At 38.8% G+C, this 24,637-nt stretch overlaps 2 protein-coding genes across 2 annotated transcripts; one reads left to right on the top strand and one right to left on the bottom strand.

Annotated features, from left to right (window-relative positions):
• The first annotated feature begins 334 nt into the window (after window positions 1–334).
• Window positions 335–10,527, top strand: TOMM20L (translocase of outer mitochondrial membrane 20 like). Its single transcript, XM_059914315.1, has 5 exons — window positions 335–470; window positions 693–736; window positions 6,034–6,115; window positions 9,355–9,497; window positions 10,474–10,527. The coding sequence occupies exons 1-5, from the start codon at window positions 335–337 to the stop codon at window positions 10,525–10,527; spliced, it is 459 nt and encodes a 152-aa protein (XP_059770298.1).
• TIMM9 (translocase of inner mitochondrial membrane 9) lies at window positions 10,155–24,143 on the bottom strand. The gene is made up of 5 exons (XM_059914316.1): window positions 24,022–24,143; window positions 21,620–21,708; window positions 12,568–12,632; window positions 12,118–12,213; window positions 10,155–11,113 (listed from the first exon to the last, which is right to left on the bottom strand). Exons 3-5 carry the CDS (start codon window positions 12,604–12,606, stop codon window positions 10,979–10,981), a joined length of 270 nt encoding a protein of 89 aa, XP_059770299.1. The 5' UTR covers window positions 12,607–12,632; window positions 21,620–21,708; window positions 24,022–24,143; the 3' UTR covers window positions 10,155–10,978.
• Window positions 24,144–24,637: the final 494 nt, after the last annotated feature.

Genomic DNA, 24,637 nt, shown 5'->3' on the forward strand with positions numbered 1-24,637 from the left:
ATTTGCCTGAATGGGCGTCGTAGGCGGAGGGGCTGGGGTGCGTTTGGGTAAGGGGTTCGTAATTTGGAGCGCGACCGACCTGGGTTCGAACAGAGCTCTGCTACTCAGTGGCTGTGAGCCTCCCACACGCGTCCTCTAGGACCCTGGGTTTCCTCCTCTATCCGCCGGCCGAGGTGCTAGGCGTCGACGCTCAGCTCTTCACGCCCGCGGCCCGGCGCACAGGAAGCCCCGAGGCGGGGAGGGGCGCCGCGCCGACGGCCCCTGCCGGCCGGCCGGGCTCCCCGCGCTGGCGGGCCCGCGCCCTACGCTCGACTCGTGGGACGCCCGCGGCCGAATGCCCTACGTCCGCACAGTCCTCGGCCTCCTGTCGGGCCTGGCGGCCTGTGGCGCGGTCGCCTTCCTCGGCTACTGCGTCTACTTCGACCGGAAGCGGCGTGGCGACCCCGCGTTCAAGCTCCGCCTGCGCGAAAGTGAGTGCGACGGCGGCGGAGGCGCGGCGGGCCAGGCTGGGCGGGCCGCGGACGCGCTGACCGGGCCGGTGGCCGCGCTGACCGGGCCGGTGGCGGAAGGGCTGACTGGGCCCACGGAGCGAGGCCGGGCCGCGGGCGCCGCCGCCGCCGCCGAAAGGCCCGGGGGCCGCACGCCGGCGTGGGGACGGCCGCCGACCAGCACGTGCCACGTTGTGTTTGCAGAAAGAAGAGCCCAGCAGCAAAAGGCTGAGGGACGGGGCGCCCAGGTGAAGTGCTTTAGAGACGCCGAGGTGGCGTTACAGTGAGTAACCTCCCGCCGATGCAGATGCCGGCTCGGCCTCAGGGTCTCAGGCCGCTTCCTGAGCAGCCATTTCCCAGCGCCTCTCTGCCTGCCCTCACCCCGTTTCCGCTCAACTTACGTTTAGTTTTTATTGTCCGCTGCGAAAGGAAAGGAACGAAGGAAGAACCATTTGGGGTCGTGAAAAGGCAGCTATACAGTAAACGTGGTAGGAGAAGGCGCTCCGTTTAGTTTATAAAAAAGAAGAAAGAGGAGCCTTTGCCCTGCCTGAGCAGCACCAGACACTTAGAAACCCACGCCGGGCCACGGCCGGGTGACAGTGCCGCACCGCCCACTCCTGTCCTACTGGGCCTTTCTTCTTGCTCAAAAACAGAACATATCCTCTTTTTCTCCAAAATGGAATTTGATGAGTTGTTTTTAAAGATAATCACAATCATCTTAGCGATCGGTCCAACTTAACACATCATTTCCCAAACAGAGGGTTCTTAGGTCCTTCTATGAATTTTCATTCATTCAGTCGGTCGACGCCCATTTGAGCGCTTCCTACGTGTGAGGCGTTGTTCTAGGTGTGGCAGAGGTTAGCAATGGAGAGGGAAGACTACCCCCCACGTAACAGGAGCACAGAGGAGGTAGAGGATCACTTTCAGGGCAGGGTTATCATGGAGGTGTTCTACGGATCTACTGCTCCTTTAACCTTAGTGGCTTAAAACATTATCTTATTTTGCTCCTGAATCTGCAATTTGAGTAGGGCTGGGTGGGGATCACACCTTTCTGCTCCGCTCAGCTTCAGCCAGGTTGACCCCAGGGCTAGGTGCTGGGTCATCTGAAGGCTCACTCCCTCACACGTTGGGCAGTTAATGCTGGCTGGCCACTTAGCTGGGACTATTGCACAGAACACCTACACATATCCTCTCCATGTGGCATGGTCTTCCTCCTCACAGTATGGTTGATGCGTCCCACTGGGCAAGCAAGTGTGTGATATATTTGTGTGTGTGTGTGTGTGTGTTGATACACACAGTTGACCCTTGAACAACACAGTGGTTGGGGCAACGACCCTTCCCTCAGTCAAAAATCTGAATATAACTTTATAGTTGGCCCTGCGTATCGGTGGTTCCAAATCTGAGAATTCAACCAACAGCAATTCAACTGTAGTGCCTATTTATTGAAAAAAATCCACGTATATGTGGACCTGGGCAGTTAAAACCCATATTGTTCAAGGGTCAACTGTATATATGTATTTATACATATATTTGTGAGAGAGAACATGTGGGCGCGTGCCAGGTGGTGCCACTTCTACCGCATTGAGGCCCACTCAATTTCAAGGGGAGAGGAAATAGCCTCTGGCTCTGGGAATATTGCTGTGGCTGTTTTTGGAACATGCAGTTCTTCACAGAAGACTTTGGAAAAGAGGTGGCATCAAATGAGTGTGGAAGGATGTGTTAAATTTGGGTCCTGGTTTCAGGGGAGACAACATTCAGGATGAAGGGAACTGAATGTACATAAAGGTGCAAAATGGGGGATCTGCCAGGCCTATTCAGTAAATCAGTTTGACAAAGGAGTCCCAGTGGGGGATAGTGGGAGCTGAGGTTGGAGAGCTAAGTAGGGGCCGCATAGGAGAAGGCTTTAAAGGCCAGGTTAAGGAATTCAGATTCAATGGGGGAATTACTGAAGATTTCTGAATTCAGGAATTTTTTAAAAAAGAAGGAAAGAAAAAAACTTTTTAGGTTACATCAAGCAGGAGTGTGCTAGATAGAGTGGAGGAGAAGAAAGTTATTGCAGTAGTATAGGTGAGAGGTAATCAAAATCCTGAACTGCGGTGGTGTCAGTGGCAACCGGTGATGAGAGATGTGAGATAAATTTTGCAGAAAGAATAGATAGTTCTTGCTGACTGATGAAAGGGTCATGGAGAGCAGGAGTCAGAGATTTCTGAGGTTTCAAGATGGAGTCTCTTAGAGAAAAAGGTACAATTGACAAAGTTAAGAAAGCAGGACAGGGAGTATCCATGGCTGGGCATGAGAGAGATGCTTTCCCTGGGGCAGAGCCTGGGTCAGCTCCATGTCTCTCTCCTTCACTGCCCTTATCCATGGTTGAAGTTACACCATTTGTTTGTGTGATTATTTGATTAATGCTTTCTATTTATTAGAATCAGCTCCATGAGGGCAGACCTTCTCTGTGTTTTTACTCTCCATTGTCTCTCCAGTGCCTAGAACAGTGTCCGGTACATTGTAGGCGCCTAGCAAATATTTGTTGAATATTGTTTATTGTAGGCAGAGAGAAACAGCTCATGCAGAGGCACAGACTATGAAATTGCAATATTTAAAGTGTTGTGGCCAAAGAGATAGCTGAGTGGTAGTTTGGTGTCTTATTGTGGAGGGCTTTGAATGCCAAACCAAAAAGTTTTGATATTTTTCTGTCGTGGCGGATAACCAGTGATGGTGATTTTATTTCAGAGAATGGATGCAATTTTTTTTTTTGGAGTATGGGGTGGAGGAGGGAAGTCAAAGGCAGAAACATCAGTGGCAGTCTAGGTGGGAAATGATGAAGATCTGGATTATTTCAAATGAAGAAGAGGCAGAAGCAGGATTTTTCAAATGTTCTTTTATATAATCCTCATAACCACTCTGTTCTTCTAGTTTTATAGATGAATAAACTAAGGCACAGAGAGATGTCTCTTCCTACTTCCAGGATCTGTCTTCCTTCTCACACCAGGCCCTTTTTGTTTCCCAAAGTATGGTCTGTGGTCAATCTGCATTAGAGTTACCTGGGGCATTTGTTAAAATGTAGATTATTTGACCCAAGCACCAGCCTTTCTGATTTAGGAGGTCAGGGGTAGCCCAGTGGTTATGGGGGCAGTGATGCTCAGACTTCAGAATTTATAAGACTCTTCTGAGGAGCTCATTAAAAATGCACATTCCTGGGCTCTACTTAGAGAGACTGATTTGCTAGGCCTGGGTGGAGCCCAAGAAAACTGCAGTTTTAATAGCTCCTTCAGCCCACCCTTTGTGAAACGCTGCTCTCAGATTCTGCATAATCCCTCATCTCCCTGGAAGCTCCTTCCCTTCTCCATAAGTGATCTCAGGTGTACTGCTCTAGACCTGGGGCCCCAAATTTTGCCTGCCTGCCAGACTCTAGCCTAGATGCTCTGTTGGCATCTCAGCTTTGTGTGTTCAGAAGTATATTCATCATCTCGTCCCTTGCCACTGTTCCTCCTCCTCTGTTTCCTTGTGATGCTTCTGATAGCCCTAGGCTCCCTGCTGTGACCCAGCTCATCTTGCTTAAATATCAACCTCATCTTCCACAATCCCCTTATTTTTCTGTTGTCTCATACCCTATTCCCTTTCTATTTCCATTGCTCCTATACTACCTCAGGCTTTTATCACCTTTTACCCAGGATACTGTAATAATTTCTTAACTGTCTCACTGCCTCTTTTCTTATGCTCTCAGAGTAAATTCCTTCTAAACCGCAGCTGTGTATATGTAACACTTTGCAGTAGCTCCCTACTCTGCAGATGAAAGACGAACCCTCTCAGCTTGGCACCAAGGACTTCGCACCATGGGTGCCTTCTGTATTGACAGCCTTATTTTCCTAAGGATTAGAAATAATACATGGAAAGTTTTCAGTCCATAGCTGGCCTTCAGTAATTGGTAATTATTATTGTTGCTCCATGCACCCTATCATAATCCAGCTACATAAGCTCACTTGATATTTTTCCCTGCAGTTTGGCGTCACTTGTACTTTCTTCATCAGACTTTCACTGAGCTTCTGCACATCTCAAATGCTATCTTTTCTGAGAAACTTACCCTGATCTTCCAACCAGATGGAATGTACTATGAGCCCCAGAGACATTGGACTTTGTTGTTAATGTGTTATTGATCTCAAGCATACTTGTCTTTTCTCTTGGTTAGACTCTGGGCTCCATGGGGATGGGCACAGGAGTCTTGCTCTCCTTCCCCTTCCAGCTCTCCTTAGAGGGTCCTGCTCTTGGCTCACTAAGTATCTGTTGAATGAAACCTGTGGTTGTTACTGATCATCAGCATGTTTGCTGATAAAAGCTTAACATATGATCTCATCTGCAGGTTTATGCCATTTAAAAAAGAGAATTCTTGGGGAAAATAAACAGAAAAACTCTCTGGATAGAAAAGACTGAAGCTGAAGTGACTGGCGGTGGAGTTGATACTTTGGGCTAGAGATTGCCCACTTTAGCTTTAAAGGCCAGCCCTTGGCATGGTACCAGTGATGATGCCATCCTGTGAACCTCGTCACCTTCGTGAACCAGCCTGCAGCAAACCACAGCATCCTTCTGAGTATCACCAGCTGCCCGGCCAGCCCCCGCCATGCCCTTTGCTAAATCAACAAGCACGGTTAATACCCTAGGCAAGAAAATAGGTTTGCAACATACAAAGAAAACTACCTTTGTTATAGTTGATTACAGTGTGATTTCTCCTATGTGTACTTAGCAAACTGGGTAAAATATGGATGAAGTTATTACAAACATCTCAACCAAACTTGAATATGCCATTTTTTTTCATTTGTTTGTTTTAGGAGGGAGCTTCAACTTTTTTTTTTTTTTTAAATTATAACATGGGCTAAATTTAAGAAATTACCCTAGTCTTCTGACTTTATTTCTCAGAGTTGTTAGATCTAAATGGCAATATAACTCATGAAAGTATATTGAAAAGTACAAGAGCTGATATAAAATGGTAATCAGGGTTCCAGGTGTCAAGGGATTAGAGAAGCTGAAGAATAAAACTGGCCAGGCTGCAGCCTGGCAGACGCTGGATGTGCTGGTTTAACAAGGCACCATCTAGGAAGGCCATCAAATGTGCACGATGACAAGTCACCGCCATCGCCTGCTGTGTATTCTTTTTTTTTTGTCGCCTGAAATTATAACTCCATTTTAAGAAATTGTCTTAAATATAAAGAACAACTGTATTTGTCATGTTTGGATTTAGAGACTAGATTCAAGATGTGCTTTTAAAATAAAAGTTAAGGGACTTCCCTGGTGGTCCCTGGTGGGGTAAGACTCTGTGTTCCCAATGCAGGAGGCCCGGGTTCGATCCCTGATCGGGGAACTAGATCCCACATGCATGCCGCAACTAAGAGTTCGCATGCCACAACTAAGGAGCCCGCCTGCCACAAGTAACACCCAGTGCAACAAAATAAATAAATAAATAAATAAATAAATAAATAAAAAGTTAAATAATTTTGATGAGTAACCATATACCTTACATTTATTACTGTTAAATATTCTGTTACTCTTTTAGTTGTGGGATCCAGCAAAGAATGAAAAATTACAACAACTTTTTCTGCAAGAGGTACGAATGGGAGAACTTTGGTTATCCAGAGGTAAGAATGTAAACATTCTTTTGTAAGCAGTTATTTATGATAATTTACATTTGAGAAATATTTATGCATTGGTATTTGTATGTCAGATAACTTAACTAACTAGACGTGTTAACCAACTTGCTTCAGTTTAAGAGAAACTGTCCCAGCATTTCCACTTTATTACACTGTTCCAGCTCCACGATGTTATAGTTAGTGTTAGTTTTGGTTGCAGTCTTGGAAGTGGGCAGATGGAGAAGCAAAGCCAAATACAAGAACACCTTATTTACTGTCAGATAAAATTCTAAGTAAGTGAGTTTTCCAAATGACTAAATGTTGTATGAATCAAAACTTAAAAAAATTTTAACTACTTAAGGATACTCCCTGGATATAGGGGCAATTAAAATACAAAGAACCTTTCAGCTTTAACATTTTTTGAGCTGGGATAGTATAAATATGGAGAGGAAAATTATGAGTTATAAAACAATTATTTTATTACATTTTATTTTTACTTTATGTTTAAGAGCTATCATGTAATAGTTTAGATTTAGAGGTGAATGTTACAAATATTGAGATGATGAAAACAAAAATTGCAAACTTGAGTTTTTAAATTTTTCTCTCTCAAAGGTGATTAACATTATTTCTATGAGCCCCTAAATTAGCACTTTTAGGGTTATATACTTCTACTATATTTTACTTCTGAAATTCTCATCTTGGTTGCTTATTCTTTAAATCCCCCACCAAACCCAAAACCAATTACATAAGAATCTCTGGGGTGGGACCCAGGCATCAGAATTTTTTTTTCTTTTTTCTTTTTTTTTATTGAAGTATAGTTGGTTTACAATGTTGTGTTACTTTCAGGTGTACAGCAAAGTGATTCAGTTATACATATATTTATCTATATCTGTTCTTTTTCAGATTCTTTTCCCTTATAGATTATTACAAGATATTGATTATAGTTCCCTGTGCTATACAGTGGGTCCTTGTTGGTTATCTATTTTGTATTTAGTAGTGTGTATATGTTAATCCCAAACTCCTAATTTATCCATCCCCCTCTCCCCTTTGGTTACCATAAGTTTGTCTTCTCTGAGTCTATTTCTGTTTTGTAAGTAAGTTCATTTCTGTCATTTTTTTTAGATTCCATATATTAGTGATATCATATGATACTTATCTTTGACTTACTTCACTTAGTATGATAATTTCTAAGTCCATCCATGTTGCTGCAAATGGCATTATTTCATTCGATAATTTCTAAGTCCATCCATGTTGCTGCAAATGGCATTATTTCATTCTTTTTTTTTTTTTTAAATAAATTTATTTATTTATTTATTTTTGGATGTGTTGGGTCTTAGTTTCTGTGCAAGGGCTTTCTCCAGTTGCGGCGAGCGGGGACCACTCTTCATCGCGGTGCGCGGGCCTCTCACCGTCCCGCGGAGCACAGGCTACAGACGCGCAGGCTCAGTACTTGTGGCTCACAGGCCTAGCCGCTCCGCGGCATGTGGGATCTTCCCGGACCGGGGCACGAACCCGTGTCCCCTGCATTGGCAGGCGGATTCCCAACCACTGCGCCACCAGGGAAGCCCTATTTCATTCTTTTTTATGGCTGATAATATTCCAATGCACCACATCTTCTTTATCCATTCCTCTGTTGACGGACATTTAGGTTGCTTCCATGTCTTGGCTATTGTAAACAGTGCTTCAGTGAACATTGGGGTGCATGTATCTTTTAGAATTATAGTTTTCTCCAGATGTATAGGCGTCAGTATTCTTTAAACCTCCCTAGGTTATTACAGTACACTGGTTGAGAACCAGTGTTCTAATGCAATAATTTTTCACCCAGTTTTCTGTAATCTCAGTTTTCTGCACTCCCTTCTGCCACCACCCCCAGTTTTTCCTACTTTGCTGCCAGGTAGTTCTGTAGCCATCTCAGTTGTGTTTATGTCTATATAACCAGAGGGACGATAGAGCCAAAAGTTTTAAGAGAAATTTCTGATTAGCTGATTTGATTGCATTTATTGGTTGGTTGATCTAATTAACCAAACTGATTATTGTTTTTAGGTTACATTAGCTCCATCAACTTGCGAGGCACTATTATATCTTATTCTTTCTTTAAAAGGTTTGATACAAAGTGTTTATTTCCTACTTAGTTATATTAAATATGTCAAAATGTCAACTTCTGTTATTACATAACACCTGAAGACAGGCAGCACACTATAGTCTCAAGGTTCAGAAAGTTAGGTTCTGTTACTAATTCTGGCATTAATTAGCTTTGAAACCTTAAATTATTTCACTGATCTTTGCCTGTTTCCTAAAACGAGGTAGTGAGACTAAGTGATTACATGTTTTAACTTAAAGAGAGACTCTATCATTAATTTCCACTCTTCACAAATTTTCATTCTTAGTTACTTTACAGCCAATCATCCTAAAACTCATTTTAAAATTAAAACCACCTAGAAATCAAAGTTCATAAATCTCTTCTCTTCCCCTGGATATGTAATCCATGTTACACTAAGTCTTGTTTCAGCTCTTTGATAATACAATCTATGTTTTAAAAGTCTCATTTAGCTAGAACATCAAGATGTTTCACCTGTAATACTTCATCGATCACATATGTAGAGTTAAAGATAACTTGTATCAGTAACAGCAGACCCCAGCCTTTTTAAAAAACTCAGTACCTCCCTCTTGCATACCCAAATAGCAGAACATGAACACTTCCAATTCAAGAGTGCACTTTTAAATAGTAATTTGGGTCAGAAAGTTATTTAATTGGCAGCTCAACATTTTCCCCTTTACACTCTTTACTCTTTTTGCGACTTGTTTAAATAATCTTTATTTTTTTTTAAATATTTATTTGTTTGGTTGCATCGGGTCTCAGTTGCGGCATGTGGGATCATTTGTTGCGGCATGCGGGATCTTTCGTTGCGGCATGCGGGCTCTTCGTCGCGGCGGGTGGGCTTCTTTCTAGTTCTGGTGCACAGGCTCCAGAGCACGTGGGCTCAGCAGTTGCGGTGCGTGGGCTCCAGAGCACGTGGGTTTAGTTGCCCCACAGCATGAGATTTTAGTTCCCCGACCAGGGACTGAACCCATGTCCCCTGCATTAGAAGGCGGATTCTTAACCATTGGACCACAAGGGAAGTCCCCTAAATAGTCTTTAGTTTGATGTGCTTTTTTAGTTTCAGTGCTTGGTGCTTTCTTGGTAATTTGTAGAATGTATATTTTGAAGAGCTTTAAAATTCTGCTCTAAACTTATAAATCTGTTTCAGGGGAGCATCGAATGGGGGTCGAACATCTCAGCAATGCCCTTTTGGTGTGTGGGCAACCACAGGAACTTCTGAAAGTTTTCAAACACACACTTCCTCCCAAGGTATTTGAGATGCTGTTGCGCAAAATTCCCCTTATTTGCCAGGTAAGCACATACTTAATTATCTTTGTGAAATGAACACTGTAAATAACCATGTTGGGCTTGATTACATAGAAACAGCAAAGTATTGATATGTGTGTGAATGGCCCAAAGTTTTAAATGAGTAAGATCTCTGAATTTTTGTTTGCTTTTCTTGTCTTAAGATGAAACAAGCTTATTCTTTCATGTTCCTTTGACTATAATGAATTGTATATTTTGAGTATTATACATGTTTCAACATTTCAACTTTAAACATTGTTAACACTGTTTATCTTTGTACTTTCAAAGACATCACAATTATTTACTGACTGCAATGTGAACAGAGGTCTCTAAGTTACATGGTATTGCTAGTTAAATGACCTAATGGCTTAAAAATTAGATGTAATACAGAAAACTGTAAATTATCAAAGCAGAATACTTGTACTTTCCAATAATATGACAAAACATAGAAATCACTGGTAAATTTAAACATATATAGGCTAGTTAGTGTTCTCTTGAGTACAAGTTTATATTGGTAAATATAAGCAGACTGATACCTATTACTAAATTGGCTCATGAATGGATATCATTTGATACCAAACTGCTGGGTGTACTTATGCATCAACTAGAGTTTCCTGCAGTGCTTGGATTTGTTTTAGGATTCATTTAGCTCTAAGACACTACTTTAACTTTGGTTTACTTTTTATTATATTGATCACATGCAGTAGCTGAGAGTACACTGTATATTGTTGGTCTGACTTGGAATCATTCATGTTGGATTCTCAGCTTTTGAATAAAACACAAAGCAATATAGTCTCCACTAAAGCACAGTAATCAATTCTTAAACATTCACAAGCTAGTCTCAGATGGGATGTTTCCTGAAGATACATGAAAATGTAGCTAGGATAAGAATGTGTGGTGCCCACCCTGACACAAGAAGGGAGGCAAGAAAAGGATTGTGCATTAAATTGATTAGCAAGTAACTATTTTATGTATTTACCAGCAATTTGAGGCAGACATGAATGAACAGGAATACTTGGAGGATGATCCTGATTGAAAAACATTTCAATGTATCCACAATCCAGTCAGAATGCTGTGGTACTATATAGTATAAACTGCTCAGTGATATTTCCATTTATTTTCCTTTTAGTAATAAAAATTTTTTTTCTATCTTATACATGATTGAACACATATTTTGCTTTAAAATTAACAGTCATAATTGAAGAAACCATGGTTTATTTCTCTAATCAAGTGACCAAGCTGCTGAATCTTAAGGCCTCAACAAGTGTTGCATCTTATTATTTTCATTGAACAATAAGACCCATTTTGATGATTATTCTGGTAAATAGCAATTTTGTTTTCCCAGTGATTTCTGTTTGCCAAACAGTCATGACAGATTGTTTAACATGGTGGCTACTGCTTTCATGGGATTCTGTCAGGTGAATCCTCATTTCCAGTGCAACAGGTGTTGGCAATCTTTCATCAAAAGTCCATGCATTAGGACTTCTCTATCGTGGTTGGCCAAGGAGTCCTGCTTTGGCAGCCAGGGCTTCATTCTGCTGAATATGATATTCCTGAAATCTCATAGATATTCGTTGAGTCATTTTTAAATATTTCTGTAAGCAATGCTCTGAACAGGTGGTCTAGAAATAAAAAGATCCAAGAGGCAATACAAAAGTATTAATTAAAAGAAATTGCATCTATTCTAAAAGAATATAACCAGTGGGTACTTTTCTTTTCTTTGAATATATCTGAGAATTAAATGGTATTAATGAGTAGCAAGTGATCATAGCTTTCAATTGTTAATACTTTCATCCATTTACAAAAATTAATATATACTGAATGCTTACCAGTTTGGAGGTAATAAAAACAATGGTAAGTAAGTCCCTGCCTTCTGGACTAGATTTTCTGCAGGTATGTTTCAATATTAACTGAAATCCCACATTCCCATCTCTTATTCTGATTGTTAAAATGTAGGCCCAGTATCAGGTTTGTTCTTTTTTAATGAGAAACTCCATTCTCAACATTCTTAATTTTCAACTTTTTACTTTTTAATAAGACTATTGTACTTAGCATCTCTCAAACTTTGTCATTTATTTAACAAACACTTATTGATTGCTGGTTATATGTTAAGTTCTTGGCATGAATATTTATCAACATATTCCACTGGAGGAATTTTATGTCTCTTTTAGCCAATATATAAATGTTTTGAAGAGGATATTAAAAGTTAAGACTTCTAATAGGATTAGGCAATATGAGCCACCAAATTCAAGCTCTACTTTTTCCAAAATTAACCTGAGTTCTCAAGGTCAGATAGGAAAGCCATGTCAAGTTTCTCTAGCCTGGCCATCTTGAATGAAAGCTAATTATTAAGAATCTTTGCTTTGGAACAATGTATTCAGCAAGTCCCAGGCATCTTCTCTGAAAAAGTCTGCCGTAGTTCAGTGTGGCTGTGATATTAAATTTGGCATCGTTAAACTCAGTGCCACGGGTCTTTGGCTGCTTCAAGTTCCTATGAGCAATGGAACGTATAAAAGGTAGCCTAAATTCCTGTAATAACTAGGAACAAGCAAAATGCTTAGGGGGATCCCATTTATATTGTTTATGATGAGCTTAGAGAATTTTTAGTGGGCAACACTTTTCATACCTCTTCAGGTTTTATTTCTCTTGTTGTGAAGTCTTTAACACAGTCCAAAAAGCAGGTTTCTGTAAGTTTATTGTAGGTTCCAAGAAATTCCTTAAACTACAAACAAATCAGAAGGTTCTTTAATATTTGGTTTTTAAAACAAAGATGTTTTAAATACTGATGTATTTAGGCAAAATACCCTGTAATACTTGAAATCAAAGGTTCTTTTGCTACCTTAAATGGGTATAATATGATCTACAAAATATAGTCAGATTTTCTAGTTGAATATTTATTATTTCCTGGATTATCTTTCAAATTATCTGAAAAATGAATATGCTTCATATCATTTAACATCCATCTGTGGAAATGAAATATAAATAGTTATTTTGTGAGATCACTTACTGACATGGTTATATCCAGTAGTGCCTTAATTTTTTGCAAAATCCTTTTTCGTTAATTATAATACCTTACCTGTTTTATCTGATCAGATTCTGGTATTTGTGCAGCCATATTCTTTTGGTACGTTTATTAGTCACCTGATTTAAAAGTAAAAAGTTTGTCAGTCTGTATACAAATGTCTTTAGGCTAGTTGAAGGTAATCAAAACAAGCATAGATTTTGAAATAGCACTGAAACAAGTCTACCTGAAATTATTGTTTATATTTTATAAATTTCTGATTATGTAATTATATGCCCCACCCCCAATCTCCCAAGTCATTAATAAGAACCTTACAGTTTAGAACTCGCTTTTCTTAATGCTAGCTATGAGAACCAAAGGCCCTATCTAAATCTCCAGTTTTAAGACAGTTTGCTCTGTTACCTTGCAAAGCTACGTATTAAAGTCCCATGCGTAGTAGGGTTTTATGGGAAAGAGCTCTCTGGTGTCTTCCTATAAGTACTTAAGTTAACTATCCCCCTGGTTCCTAATACAACTTAGATCTGTGCTACTAAAGATCCTTTTACTATCTCTATGTAAATGCAAAGGTTCTATTAATTAACAAACACCATCCACTTATTAATCAACAACACTCATGAAAGAGAGTTCTAAAAGACTCTAAGAGGATGTCACAGGAGTTGTACATTCTACAGTTCAAAAAGGGTACTCACAGAGACTTACCAGAAACTTCTGAACATATGACACTTTTGATCTAACTTGGGGGCAACAGAGAAGTGAAGATAAGGAAGTCAAAGAGTGTTTCTGAATTACTGGGATTTTCACATATCCTAAATGGAGGACCCAGGATCAGTTAATTCTGATGTAAGAATGTATCACGTTATTTACTTATTCTATCCTGGCTAGTTCTAAAACAGATGAAATCTCATAAACTGGATGTGTATATCATTCTTACTAGTTCATCAATTATTATTTAAAGTGGCTGTGAAAAGCATGAAATTTTCATGAAGCTCGCATGGAGATTAAGTAGGAAATTCAAGCTTAGGGCAGAGTGTATGCTACTATCATGAAAGAAAATTTTCATTTTGATTAACAAATACTATCAATGGTAATTCCACTCCAGCATTCCCAACCATGTATAAAACTTTACCTCTTTTGCATTTATTCTTCCCTCCTCTTTTGTCCTTATCCTGTATGTTCACAAGTATTACTGCCATTTTTAAAAAGTTATTTTTTCCACATGCAAGGGAAAGCACCAGTTCTTTTCTATTTGCTATCCTAGTCTCATTCCAAAATTCTGACTGTCTATACTTCAGAGAATCTCTGGTTTAGTAGTAACAGTTATAAACTATCTTTTCTATTAAAATTCTTCGATATCTGCTACGAACAATGCAGTAGAGGTTTCAGATTAGCCCAACATTCAGGCAACTAGTGTTCCATAAACACCTAAAAAGTTACCAAGAATGCTCTTTATTCCTATTTTACTTCCCAGTTTTATAAATAATATATATATTTTAACCACATAAACTACCTGAAAAATACCAGGAATTAACCGAAGGTCACAATTTTTCAGGTATTGCTGTGACTATCATCATTGATAAGTCCCAGGTAAGATACTTCCATTATAGTTACTCTTTGCTCACTTAAGTCATGAAACACTGATTCCACACCCTCCAACTACAGAACTGCATAGAAATACAAACCTAATTATTCCATTATTTTCTAATATCAACTTCAAACTTATTTACAGTTTGAGATCTCAGCAGTTACTATTTTGCTAGATAGATGTGGGTAGATATTCATTCAGTAAACATTTATTTAATGTACCAAGTACTGTGCTAGTTATGAAACCAGCCATGCTTCTGAGGTAAGATGCATCTTTATAGCTGCTATAAAATTTTATCACTAACCAGCCAAGAAGCAGAGAATCCTGTAAGTATATCATACAGTGAGGTTTAGGATTTGTGCTTCTGGGAAGATGGGGTAGATGTGCTTTTCCCTATTCTTCTCACTAAGTACAACTAAAACCCCTGGACATTACACATAAAACAAACATAAGACTAAAAAGTAGAGAGGAGAAAGTATATTAGTTAGGGCCCTTGGGACCCGAGAAACATCACAGTAGTGAATTCTCTCCCTTGTCTGGGGTCTCATATATCACACACTTGGAACTGAAAAAGCTGGCAATCTGCAAATGCCAGTTGGGGTAGTCAAAAAGCCCCTCCCTACCCCCAGCCAAAAGTCTGCCTTCTCTAGCCAAAAGGCTAGGAAAGGGGAAGCCTATAAAACAGAAATCTTTTAAACAATAACTGCTGTACTCCAGGCCAACACAGAAAAAACTTTGGTTCTTATCCCCACCCACATCAGCATAAGCCAGATAAGATTTCCACCCTTACTAGGTTGTAACGAGACACTCCAACTCCCACACCAGAGTAGTGTCAGAGAAGGGTGATTAGGGAGCAGGGACTTTAATTCTTGCTGGGCATTAATAAGGACCCCTCCCCCAAGTGTCAGTGGAAACTGCATGGGGAGCCTAGACTTCCACCTCTGTTGTCAGTGATGAAGTATCTTTCTCCCTCCCCTCTCAGGTGGTATCAAAGGAGGCCTAGTTGAGATTCAGGACCTACATACTGCCCCATGGTAGTCAGGCCACATGCCCTCCTATGGTGTCAGTGGAGGCCACATGGGGAGTAGTAATGAGGCACTCCAGTCCTCAGCCAGGGAGACACCAATGAAGGCCTAGTAGAGAGCCGTAACTCCTACGCTCACCCAGCAGAAGTGAGGAACATCACCCCCACCCCCTGACACACACACCCACACCCCACCCACCTTCTCTAGTGACAGAGTGAGGAACTTGGACTTCTACCCTCACCTGGCAGTAATAAGGTGCCCCCCCCCCATGAAGCAGTGTCAAAAGCAGTCAGCTAGAGGAGAAGGTTTAAACAAGATCTAGAGTCTCATAACACAAGATGCAAAATGTCCAGGTTACAAAAAAACAGAAACAAAAAAAACTCATTCCAAGAACTAAGATCTTAAAAAAAAAAAAAGATGTCAAACACTGAGATGAGAGATGTTAGAATTATCTGACAAAGATTTTAAAATAGCTATTATAAAAAATGCTTCAATGAATAATTAAGAATGTTTGAAACAAATTTAAAAAATATAAAACTCAGCAAAGAAATATAAGATATCAAGAACCAAATGGAAATTTTAAGAAGTGAAAAATAGAAAAAACCAAAAGAAGCTCAACAGACAGAATCAACAGCAGATCGGAGGGGACAGAAAAAGGAATCTGTGAAGGAAGGAGGAAAATAGAAAATAGAATTATCCAATATGAATAACAGAAAAATAGAATTAAAAAAATGAACAGAGTACCAGGAATCTGTGTGACTGTAACAAAAGAACTGACATTTGTTTTATTAGAGTCCTGGAAGAAGAGAAAGAGGGCAGGGCTGTTAAAGTACTAAAATAATGGCTGAAAACTTCCCAAATGTGGCAAAAGAAGAGAAGCTTACAGATTCAAGAACTGAATTGCATTCCAAAAAGCGTAAACACAAAGAAATCCACATCAAGATACATCGTAGTCAAACATTTAAAAACTAAAGACAAAAAATTTTGAAAGCTGCAAGAGAAAAGTGACATCTTCTATAGGGGAAAAACAATTAGGATGATAGCAGATTTCTCATCAGTCAACCCAGAAACCTGTATCTAGCAAAAATATCCTTCAGGAATGAAAGTGAAGTTAAGATATTCTCAAATGAAGGAAAACTAAGAATTTGGTGCCAGCAGACCTGCCTGAAAAGGATTAAAGTTCTGAGCGGAAAGAAAATGAAAAAAGGAGACTTGGAACATCAAGGAGGAACAACATAGTAATAAAAATAGGAATAGGTACAGTACCCTTTCCTTTTCTTCTTGAGTTTCCTAAATTATATTTGACAGTTGAAGCAAAAATTATAAAACTGTCTAACATGGTTCTAAATGTATATTTTAAATGGGGAAGGTAAAGGGAGGTAAGGCTTTCTCATTTCACTGAAACTGGTAATATGCTGACACCATTAGACTGTGATAAGCTTCGTATATGTCATGTAATACCTAGAGCAACCACTAAAAAAGAACATAAGGAGATACACTCAAAAACATTACAGATTAATCAAAATAAATTACAAAAAATATTCAAATAATCCACAGGAAGGCAAGAAAAGAGAGAAACAAAACCAGAACAAACAGAAAATAAAAAGTAAAATAGCACATTTAAGCCTTAATAAGCAATTACATTAAATATAAGTAGTCTAAAGAATCAATTAAAAGACAGATTGGCGGAGTGCATTAAAGAAATGACCAAGTATATGTTGTCTATAAGAAACTAACTTCAAGTACAGTGATACAGACAGAGTGAATACAAAAGGATGGAAAATGATTTATCATGCAAGCATTAATACAAAGAAAATAGTGGATATATTAATATCAGATTAAGTAGACTTCACAGCAAAGGAATTTACCAGAGACACAAAAGGACATTAAGGGTCAATCCACCAAGAAGACATAGTACTCCTAAATGTGTATGCCCCAAGCAACAGAGCTGTAAAATATGTAGAGAGAACTTAAAGGAGAAAAAGACAAGTATAGTTGCAGATAACAGGAAAATCTCTGAACATCTGGAAAATAAATAACACTTCTAAATAATCCATGAATCAAAGAGGAAGTCTCAAGGAACTTTTTAAAAAAGTCACTGGACTGAATGAAACTGAAAATACAGCATATTAAAATTTGTGTGACACAGCTAAATCAAGTGCCAAGAGGAAAATTTTATAGTACTAAATGCATACATTAAAGAGGAAATGCCTCAAATCAACAATCTATTTTTTTTTCTTTTTACCTCAAGAACCTAGAAAAAGAGCAAAATAAACCCACAAAGCATGTAGAAGGAAGGAAATAATAACAGAAATCAACAAAAATGAAAACAGAAAAGCAACAGACAAAAATCAGTGAAATAAAGAGCTGGTTCTTTGAAAAGACTATAACAGACAAACCTCTAGCAAGACTAACAAAGAAAAAAAGTCACATATTATCATTATCAGGAATAAAACAAGGTATAGTACCATAGACCCTGCAGATATCAGAAAAAAGGATAACAGAACTATGAACAACTCTATATACATAAATCTAACAACTTACTCATGAATTTACAATTATCCTGATATCAAAACCAGACAAAGATACATACAAGAAAACTACAGAAAAATATCTTCATAAAATAGACATAAAAATCCTTAACAAAATAATAACAAATATAATTCAGTAATATATAAAAAGAATTACACACCTCTAATAAGTAGGGTTTATTCTAGAGATGCAAGGCTAATTCAATATTTAAAAATCAATAAATGTGATCCACCATATTAACAGATGAAAAAACAAGTCATGATCATATCAATTGATGCAGAAAAAGCATTTGACAAAGTCAGTACCCATTCATGTTACAAACTGAAAATTAGGAAGAGAGGGGAACTTCTTCAACTTGGTAATGTGCACCCACAAAAAAATCCTACACCCTGTACTACATAGTTAATGGTGAAAGACTGAATACTTTCCCCTAAGACAGTGAGCAGAGCCGGATGTCTGCCCTTACTACTCTTACTGAATATGCTGCTGGAAGTTCTACCCAGTGCAGTAACTCAAGAAAAAGAAATAAGACATATAAATTGTAAAGGAAGAAAATAAAACTGTCCCTCTTTGCAGATGACATGATTGTGAACATAGAAAATCCCAAAGAATCTACAAAGAAACCCTAGAACAAGTCTGCAAGATCACAGGATACAAGATAAACATGCAAAAATCAATTGTAAAAACTAATTTTCAGTGTTACTGAAATTAAAAATACAATACCATTTATAATCACTCAAAAAGAAAAGATTTATGGGTAAATCTAACAAGGCATGTACAGGACTTGTATGCTGAAAACTACAAAATGCTGATGAAAGAAATCAAAGACTTAAATAAATGGAAAGACACATTGTGTTCATGGATTGTAAAACTCAGCATAGTAATGATGTAAATTTTCCCAAAATTGATATACAGGCTTAATGCAATTCCTATCAAAATCCCAGTAACATTTATTATAAATATAGACAATTATTTTTAAATTTATATGGAAAGCAAATGGACTTAAACAAATTCAAAAAAAGAATAATAAAGTGGGAGGAATCAGTCTACCTGATTTCAAGACTTATTACACAGCTACAATAATCAATATTGTGTGATTTTGGTGGAAAAGCCGACACACAGATCCATGAAACAGGATAGAGAACCCAGAAATAGTCACAGAAATATGCCCAACTGATTTCTGGTAAAGATGCAAACGCAGTTAAGTGAAGATAGCCCTTTCAACAAATGGTGCTGGTACAACTGTACATCCATAGGCAAAAAATTTAACCTCAAAGTAAGTCTTTCACTTTATACAAAAATTATCTCCAAATGGATCTGGGACTCAAATATAGAACATAAAACCATTAAAACTTTTAGAAAAATAGAAAATCTTTGGGCTTTAGGGCAAAGAATTCTTAGACTTCACATCAAAAGCAAACTACGTATCTGATAAAGAACTAATAACTAGACAATATAAAGAAGTCTGCAAACTCTATAGTAAAAACACAAATAATCCAATTAGAAAATGGGCAAAAGACACCTCACCAAAAAGATATAGATGACGAATAGGCACATGAAAAGATGTTCAACATCGTTAGCCATTAGGGAAACAAAACCACGATATATATAGCATTACACACCTATCAGAATGGTTGAATTAAAAAATATAGTGACACCACCAAATGCTGGTGAAAATGAGGAAAAACTGGATCACTCAGATATTCCCTAGTGGTAATGTGAAATCATATAGCCACTGTGGTAAACAGTTTGGCACTATGTTAAAAATGTAAATGTACAACTATCATATCATGCAGCAATTGCGTTCCTGGGCATTTTTCACAGAAAAATGAAAACTTATGTTCACACAAAAACCTGTACATGAATGTTTATATACACTTTATTCATAACAGTCAAAAACTGGAAGCAATCCAGATGTTCTTCAACAGGTGAATGATTAAACAAACCGGTACACTCATACCATAGAATACTACTCAGCAATAAAAAGGAATGAGGTACTGACACACGCCAACAGCCTGGATGAAACTCTAGAGGATTATGCTGAGTGAAAAGCCAATCCCACAAGGTTATATACTATATGATTCCATTTATATAACATTCTTGTAATGACAAAGTTACAGAAATGGGGAACTTATTAGTGGTTGCCAGGGGTGGGGGAGGAGGAAAGTAGGTGTTACTATAAAAAGGCAACATGAGACTTTTGAAATGGAAATGTCCTGTACCTTGACTGTATCAACATCAATATCCTGGTTGTGATATTGTACTACAGTTTTGTAAGATGTTACCATTGTGGAAAGCTGGGTAAATGACACAAGGGAACTCTATTTTTTCTTACAACTGCATGTGAATCTACAATAATCTCAAAAAGTTTGAGGTTGCCCAGCTTTCTAATCCCTGCCAAAGAACAAGGTACAGTGTGCATTGTGGTAAATGTTAGCAAATGTTCAGAACTAGAGTTCTTTTGGCTTCCTACTCAGAAAACAGCCTGAAAAGATCCAAGAACTGGTAAGATAACTTTTGTGGTTAGGTGTTAAATGAAGACTTTGTTTTGTGGGAACTTAAAAAAAAAAAAAATACAAGAGCAATAAAACAAGAATTAAAGGAACCTGGTTTACCAGCAGGCCTCTAGCTGAAAGCACAAAAGGTTATCCAAAGACCTGTTCATGTTCGCTAATTATAATGCCAAAATCAGCTTCTTTTTCCTGTTCCTATCCTAGTATTTCTTCAGGTTAAAATTCATATATAATATGACTTTTTCAAGCAGAGGTCAGAGAGGCAGAAAGTATGAAATCTTTAAATGTTGTGTAACACTGCTGACTCTACGTCACTTCCCTCTTGGTATACAACTCATAGTGACAATTGGTGATTGTTATTGGGAAGTCTTTGAAGAGATATAGATGAGGAGCACCCCCAAATGTTGTTTGTATGAATTTTCTTGATATTGTCTTTTAATATACAGTCCTTAACAGTATATCTCCTCCTTTAAATGAAATAAAGTATATCATAAGAGTAATATAACCTATTTCTTGAGAATTTGGAAAATAAAAAATATTTCTACTACTCAAAGACCACTGTGTTAACATTATGATTTCCCTTTCTCTAGAATCATTCAATTATATATTTTATTTTTTCAAATATCTTTCCAGACCCACAGCTGAACTCAAGAGCTAACAGTCAGGGGACTTCCCTGGTGGTGCAGTGGTTAGGAATCTGCCTGCCAGTGCAGGGGACACGGGTTCGAGCCCTGGTCCGGGAAGATCCCACATGCTGTGGAGCAGCTGAGCCTGCAAGCCACAACTACTGAAGCCCAGGCGCCTAGAGCCCGTGCTCCGCTACAAGAGAAGCCACTTCTTTGCACACAGCAAAGAAGACCCAGTGCAGCCAAAAATAAATAAATAAAAATAAATAAATTTATTAAAAAAAAAAAAAAAGCTAACAGTCAGCAATTTTCTTAAGTCTGCCTATATCTCCAAAGCTCTTCTCTGTGGTCACCAATATCAAGATTATGGTATACCTAAGTGAAGGCAGTTGTTCCTAGAAAATATTGGAGACGGTTGAGTGAGTAGATGATTTTCAAATTTACTTGCTAGTTTGTGTCTTCTGAGTCTTCCAGCATTCTATCTTGCACTTATTTAATCATTAGTTATGTTGACTGACAAAGTCCAACAGCCATACAAACCACCTGATAGTGAGAAGCGGTAGAAGCAATGTGGCTGCCCTTTTATTTGGTCCTAATTACCAGATATTACAAGCAAATGTTTGGTACTGTAGAGGCAAATATCCAATCAGGGGATACCTTCTGGTTATATCCCTGAAACCTGAAGAGGGAGGGAAGGGATAGAGAGTTCTAGCATCTCTGGCTTGGGCCTTAGGAATGATTACAGCAATGCTAAGTAATTTTTGTGTCAAACAAAATATATCATAAAACCAGGGAACTTAAGAGAATTGTTAGTCATCAAGCTCAAACCTTTTCTGATGCATGAGTTTCCTTTCTGTTCTGGAAAAGTAGTTGTCCAACCCTTGCTTGAATGTCTCCAGTGAGGCCTGATTTCTCACCTGAAAAATGAGGGGATTACAATATGACTGCTGAGGCCCCTTCAAGCTTTAAGTCTGTTCGATGAAATCTAAACTTCTGCTGGCTAAGTCATTTTTTGAAAAGCCTTTTCCTTTTCAATAAGTGAAATCAGTTTCCTCAAGCTGTTCTGAGGTTACAGTTATTTAGCATATGTGTTATTATGTATTAAAAAATACTTAATATCCTATTTTGCCAGGTAATTTGGATGTTCAGGTGAACACACAAGGACAAACAATTCCCAGAAATTTCTGAGTATTAAAAAAAAAAAACAAAACTAATCAGGATGTGGTGGGGAGATACCCTCCATTTAGTCTTTAGAATCATATGCAGATTTTTACCAGGTCTGGAGCCAAATTTCTAATTCTGTTCAAACTTAGTTTACAGTAAGTGATTCTTCTGATGTCCTTGACCACTATCACTATAATTGATCCTGGCCTCAGCATGGCTGGTACTGGTAATTGGTAATCTTGTGATTCAGGCAAGGATCATGAATGGATGATAAAACTACTGGGTGATAGGTTGGGGAACAGGATATATGCATTGTATCAAAGCATCTCCACAGGTTACTTATCACAAAAAGAAAACTGTCCCTTTACATTGGGAAGATCTGCCAGTCACCACCTTAACCGGTGTGGTACCACCTATGTGCTATTCTTGACAAAAATGTTTGATGTGATTGATTATGAGGGAATAATTAGGAACAGCCATAATTTGGGACTATGTGTAAGATGACTAGACTGGTCTTTTCTAAAAATTAAAGTCATAAAGGAAAGGGGTAGAAAGGGCTGTTCTAGAATATGAGACTAAAGAATTATAACTAAACAGTTGTGAACTTTGGAACTCAAAACCATTTTTGAGTTTTAAAAGACTTTTTGGGATAATTGGAGAAATCTGAATATGTTATCTTAGGTGTGATAGTCATATTGTGGCTATGTAATAGTATGTTCTTAAGGAAATACATGCTGAAGAAATAAGGGTTAAAGGTCATGATGTCTGCAACTTGTAAGTGGTTCAGCAAAAAAACCCTGTATATCTCTCTCTATATGTATATATAGAGATATGAGAGTGGGAAAGAGAAAGCAAATAAGTAAAAGTGTTAACAACAAAAAAGAAATGAAAGAACAATCTTGTGAGCCATGTTTTTTGTTCCCGGGCTATCTGTTCTTTATTTGATAGGTCAGATGTCTAAACTGATCTGAACTAACTTGCTAGATTGACATAAAATAGGACTCTACCACATGTCCCTTTACTTTAGATCATTTGCAGCAGCTTTAGGAAATTGTGCCTGATTAACTGGCAACCCTAACTTATTAATCAGAGCAAAACATTCTTTTGAAAGATCACTGCATACTCCTTTTGGGTTTAAAGGATGGCTTCAAGTCCTTAAAGGATGAGCCTATGAGTACTGGACTAGATGGGGGCAAGACTACTTGGGTTTTAATCCCAGCTCTGATTAAAGGGTTGTAAGATCCAAAACAAGTCACATTTTTAATGAGTTTCTACGCCTATGAGCACACCTTAGAGTAGAGGGGAAAGGTCACTTTTTCTTTTACATATAAGTTTCACCTAGAAAATAAGGGAGATAAATCACCTCAAGTCTCTTACAGCTCTGACACTGTCATTATATCTTTTAATTTACATAAATTATAAAACAAATTGTGAACAGATACTACCTAAAAGCCTGGTAATGAAGGAAATGTAACTGAAATACAGAAACTCATCAAGATTTAAAAGGTTCTCTAAAGCTGAGCCCTTAAGGTCTCTTTTAATCCTAGGATTTCTTCTATCAAAGTAGACAGCTGAGATGTAAAAATAAATAAAAATTTGTTATTTAACGTTTACATCAGATTACATTTTTTGCTTTGATTAATCTTTTAGTAATGCGTAAAGGGAAACGTTTAAGTAATGCATCCTCGAAAATTAGCAAATCAGATAAGGTGTGTTGGCCCTGGTCTTCTGTCTAGAGAGAATTTTTCAGTTAAAGGAGGGTTCAGCTCAAGGTCACGGGGTGGATGCCTTAGTCTAACTCACTGTCCCAAAACAAGCCCCCGACTCCCCAAACCTGGGTTGAAGGTGGCTCTGAGCCTCGAATTCGACCCTCGCCACAGTGATGACACTGTTCCGAGGCAGGTCCCAAACCCGCTCTGGGGACGCGTTGCCCGGCTCTGCAGCCCCCCATAGCCCCAGGTACCCGCGGCGGCCTCCTTCAGAGACCCTGCCACTCTTCCTGAGGGTAGCTTGCAGCCCCCCGCCTGGAAACCCGGGATTCTGTGGACAGAGAAAAGAGACCATACTTAAGGATAGACTCTCGCATCCGACACCAGTAGGAGGTTGCGGGGCTGCGCTACCAGTCGAGTCTGGGGGCGGAGGATCTGGGTCAGGGCCGGCGCCGCAGCCGCTGGATGAAAGAGAACACGTGGGAATGGCGATGTCAAATAGCTCTTATACCTTACTTCGCCGATTCGTTATAATGCCGGACACTCTAGAGGAAAAAGCTGATTTCATAAATGAATTTTAAAATCCCCTGAGAATTGATTGTTTTGATTGTCTGCTTAGACAAAGCTATTTCTGACTTTCTCTTCAATATCAACACGAATCTGTTGAAACTTTTTGTAAAACTAATTTACTTAATCTCGCGTCCCTAACGGTCTCCAGGAGCTACCCTGTAAACAGTCCCTAATAAACAAGATTGGTATTATCATCTACGTCGGGAGCTCTTCAGGTCTTGGATGAAACTCCCGAGTGTTATTCAATGTTTTAAGTCTTGTGGGGGCAATGTACTGCCTTTAATAAAACAAAAAATTCACACCCGTTTTAAGCCTTTTATGTTGGGAGTTTGTTTCCACCCGGAGAGGGATGGAAGAGCACCGGAGAGCGTTTAGCTTTTTGGTTGGCTATTTGGGACGATTT

Source organism: Balaenoptera ricei, chromosome 2 (assembly GCF_028023285.1).
Source record: "Balaenoptera ricei isolate mBalRic1 chromosome 2, mBalRic1.hap2, whole genome shotgun sequence".
Lineage (NCBI taxonomy): Eukaryota > Metazoa > Chordata > Mammalia > Artiodactyla > Balaenopteridae > Balaenoptera > Balaenoptera ricei.

Coding starts and splice junctions, on each gene's coding strand:
- TIMM9 (XM_059914316.1), bottom strand. CDS start 12,606: ATGGCTGCACAAATACCAGAATCTGATCAGATAAAACAG. Junction 12,214..12,567: donor AATCTGATCAGATAAAACAG/GTAAGGTATTAT, acceptor ATTTGTTTGTAG/TTTAAGGAATTTCTTGGAAC. Junction 11,114..12,117: donor GAGAAATAAAACCTGAAGAG/GTATGAAAAGTG, acceptor TTTTATTTCTAG/ACCACCTGTTCAGAGCATTG.
- TOMM20L (XM_059914315.1), top strand. CDS start 335: ATGCCCTACGTCCGCACAGTCCTCGGCCTCCTGTCGGGCCTGGCGGCC. Junction 471..692: donor CAAGCTCCGCCTGCGCGAAA/GTGAGTGCGACG, acceptor TTGTGTTTGCAG/AAAGAAGAGCCCAGCAGCAA. Junction 6,116..9,354: donor AGAACTTTGGTTATCCAGAG/GTAAGAATGTAA, acceptor AATCTGTTTCAG/GGGAGCATCGAATGGGGGTC.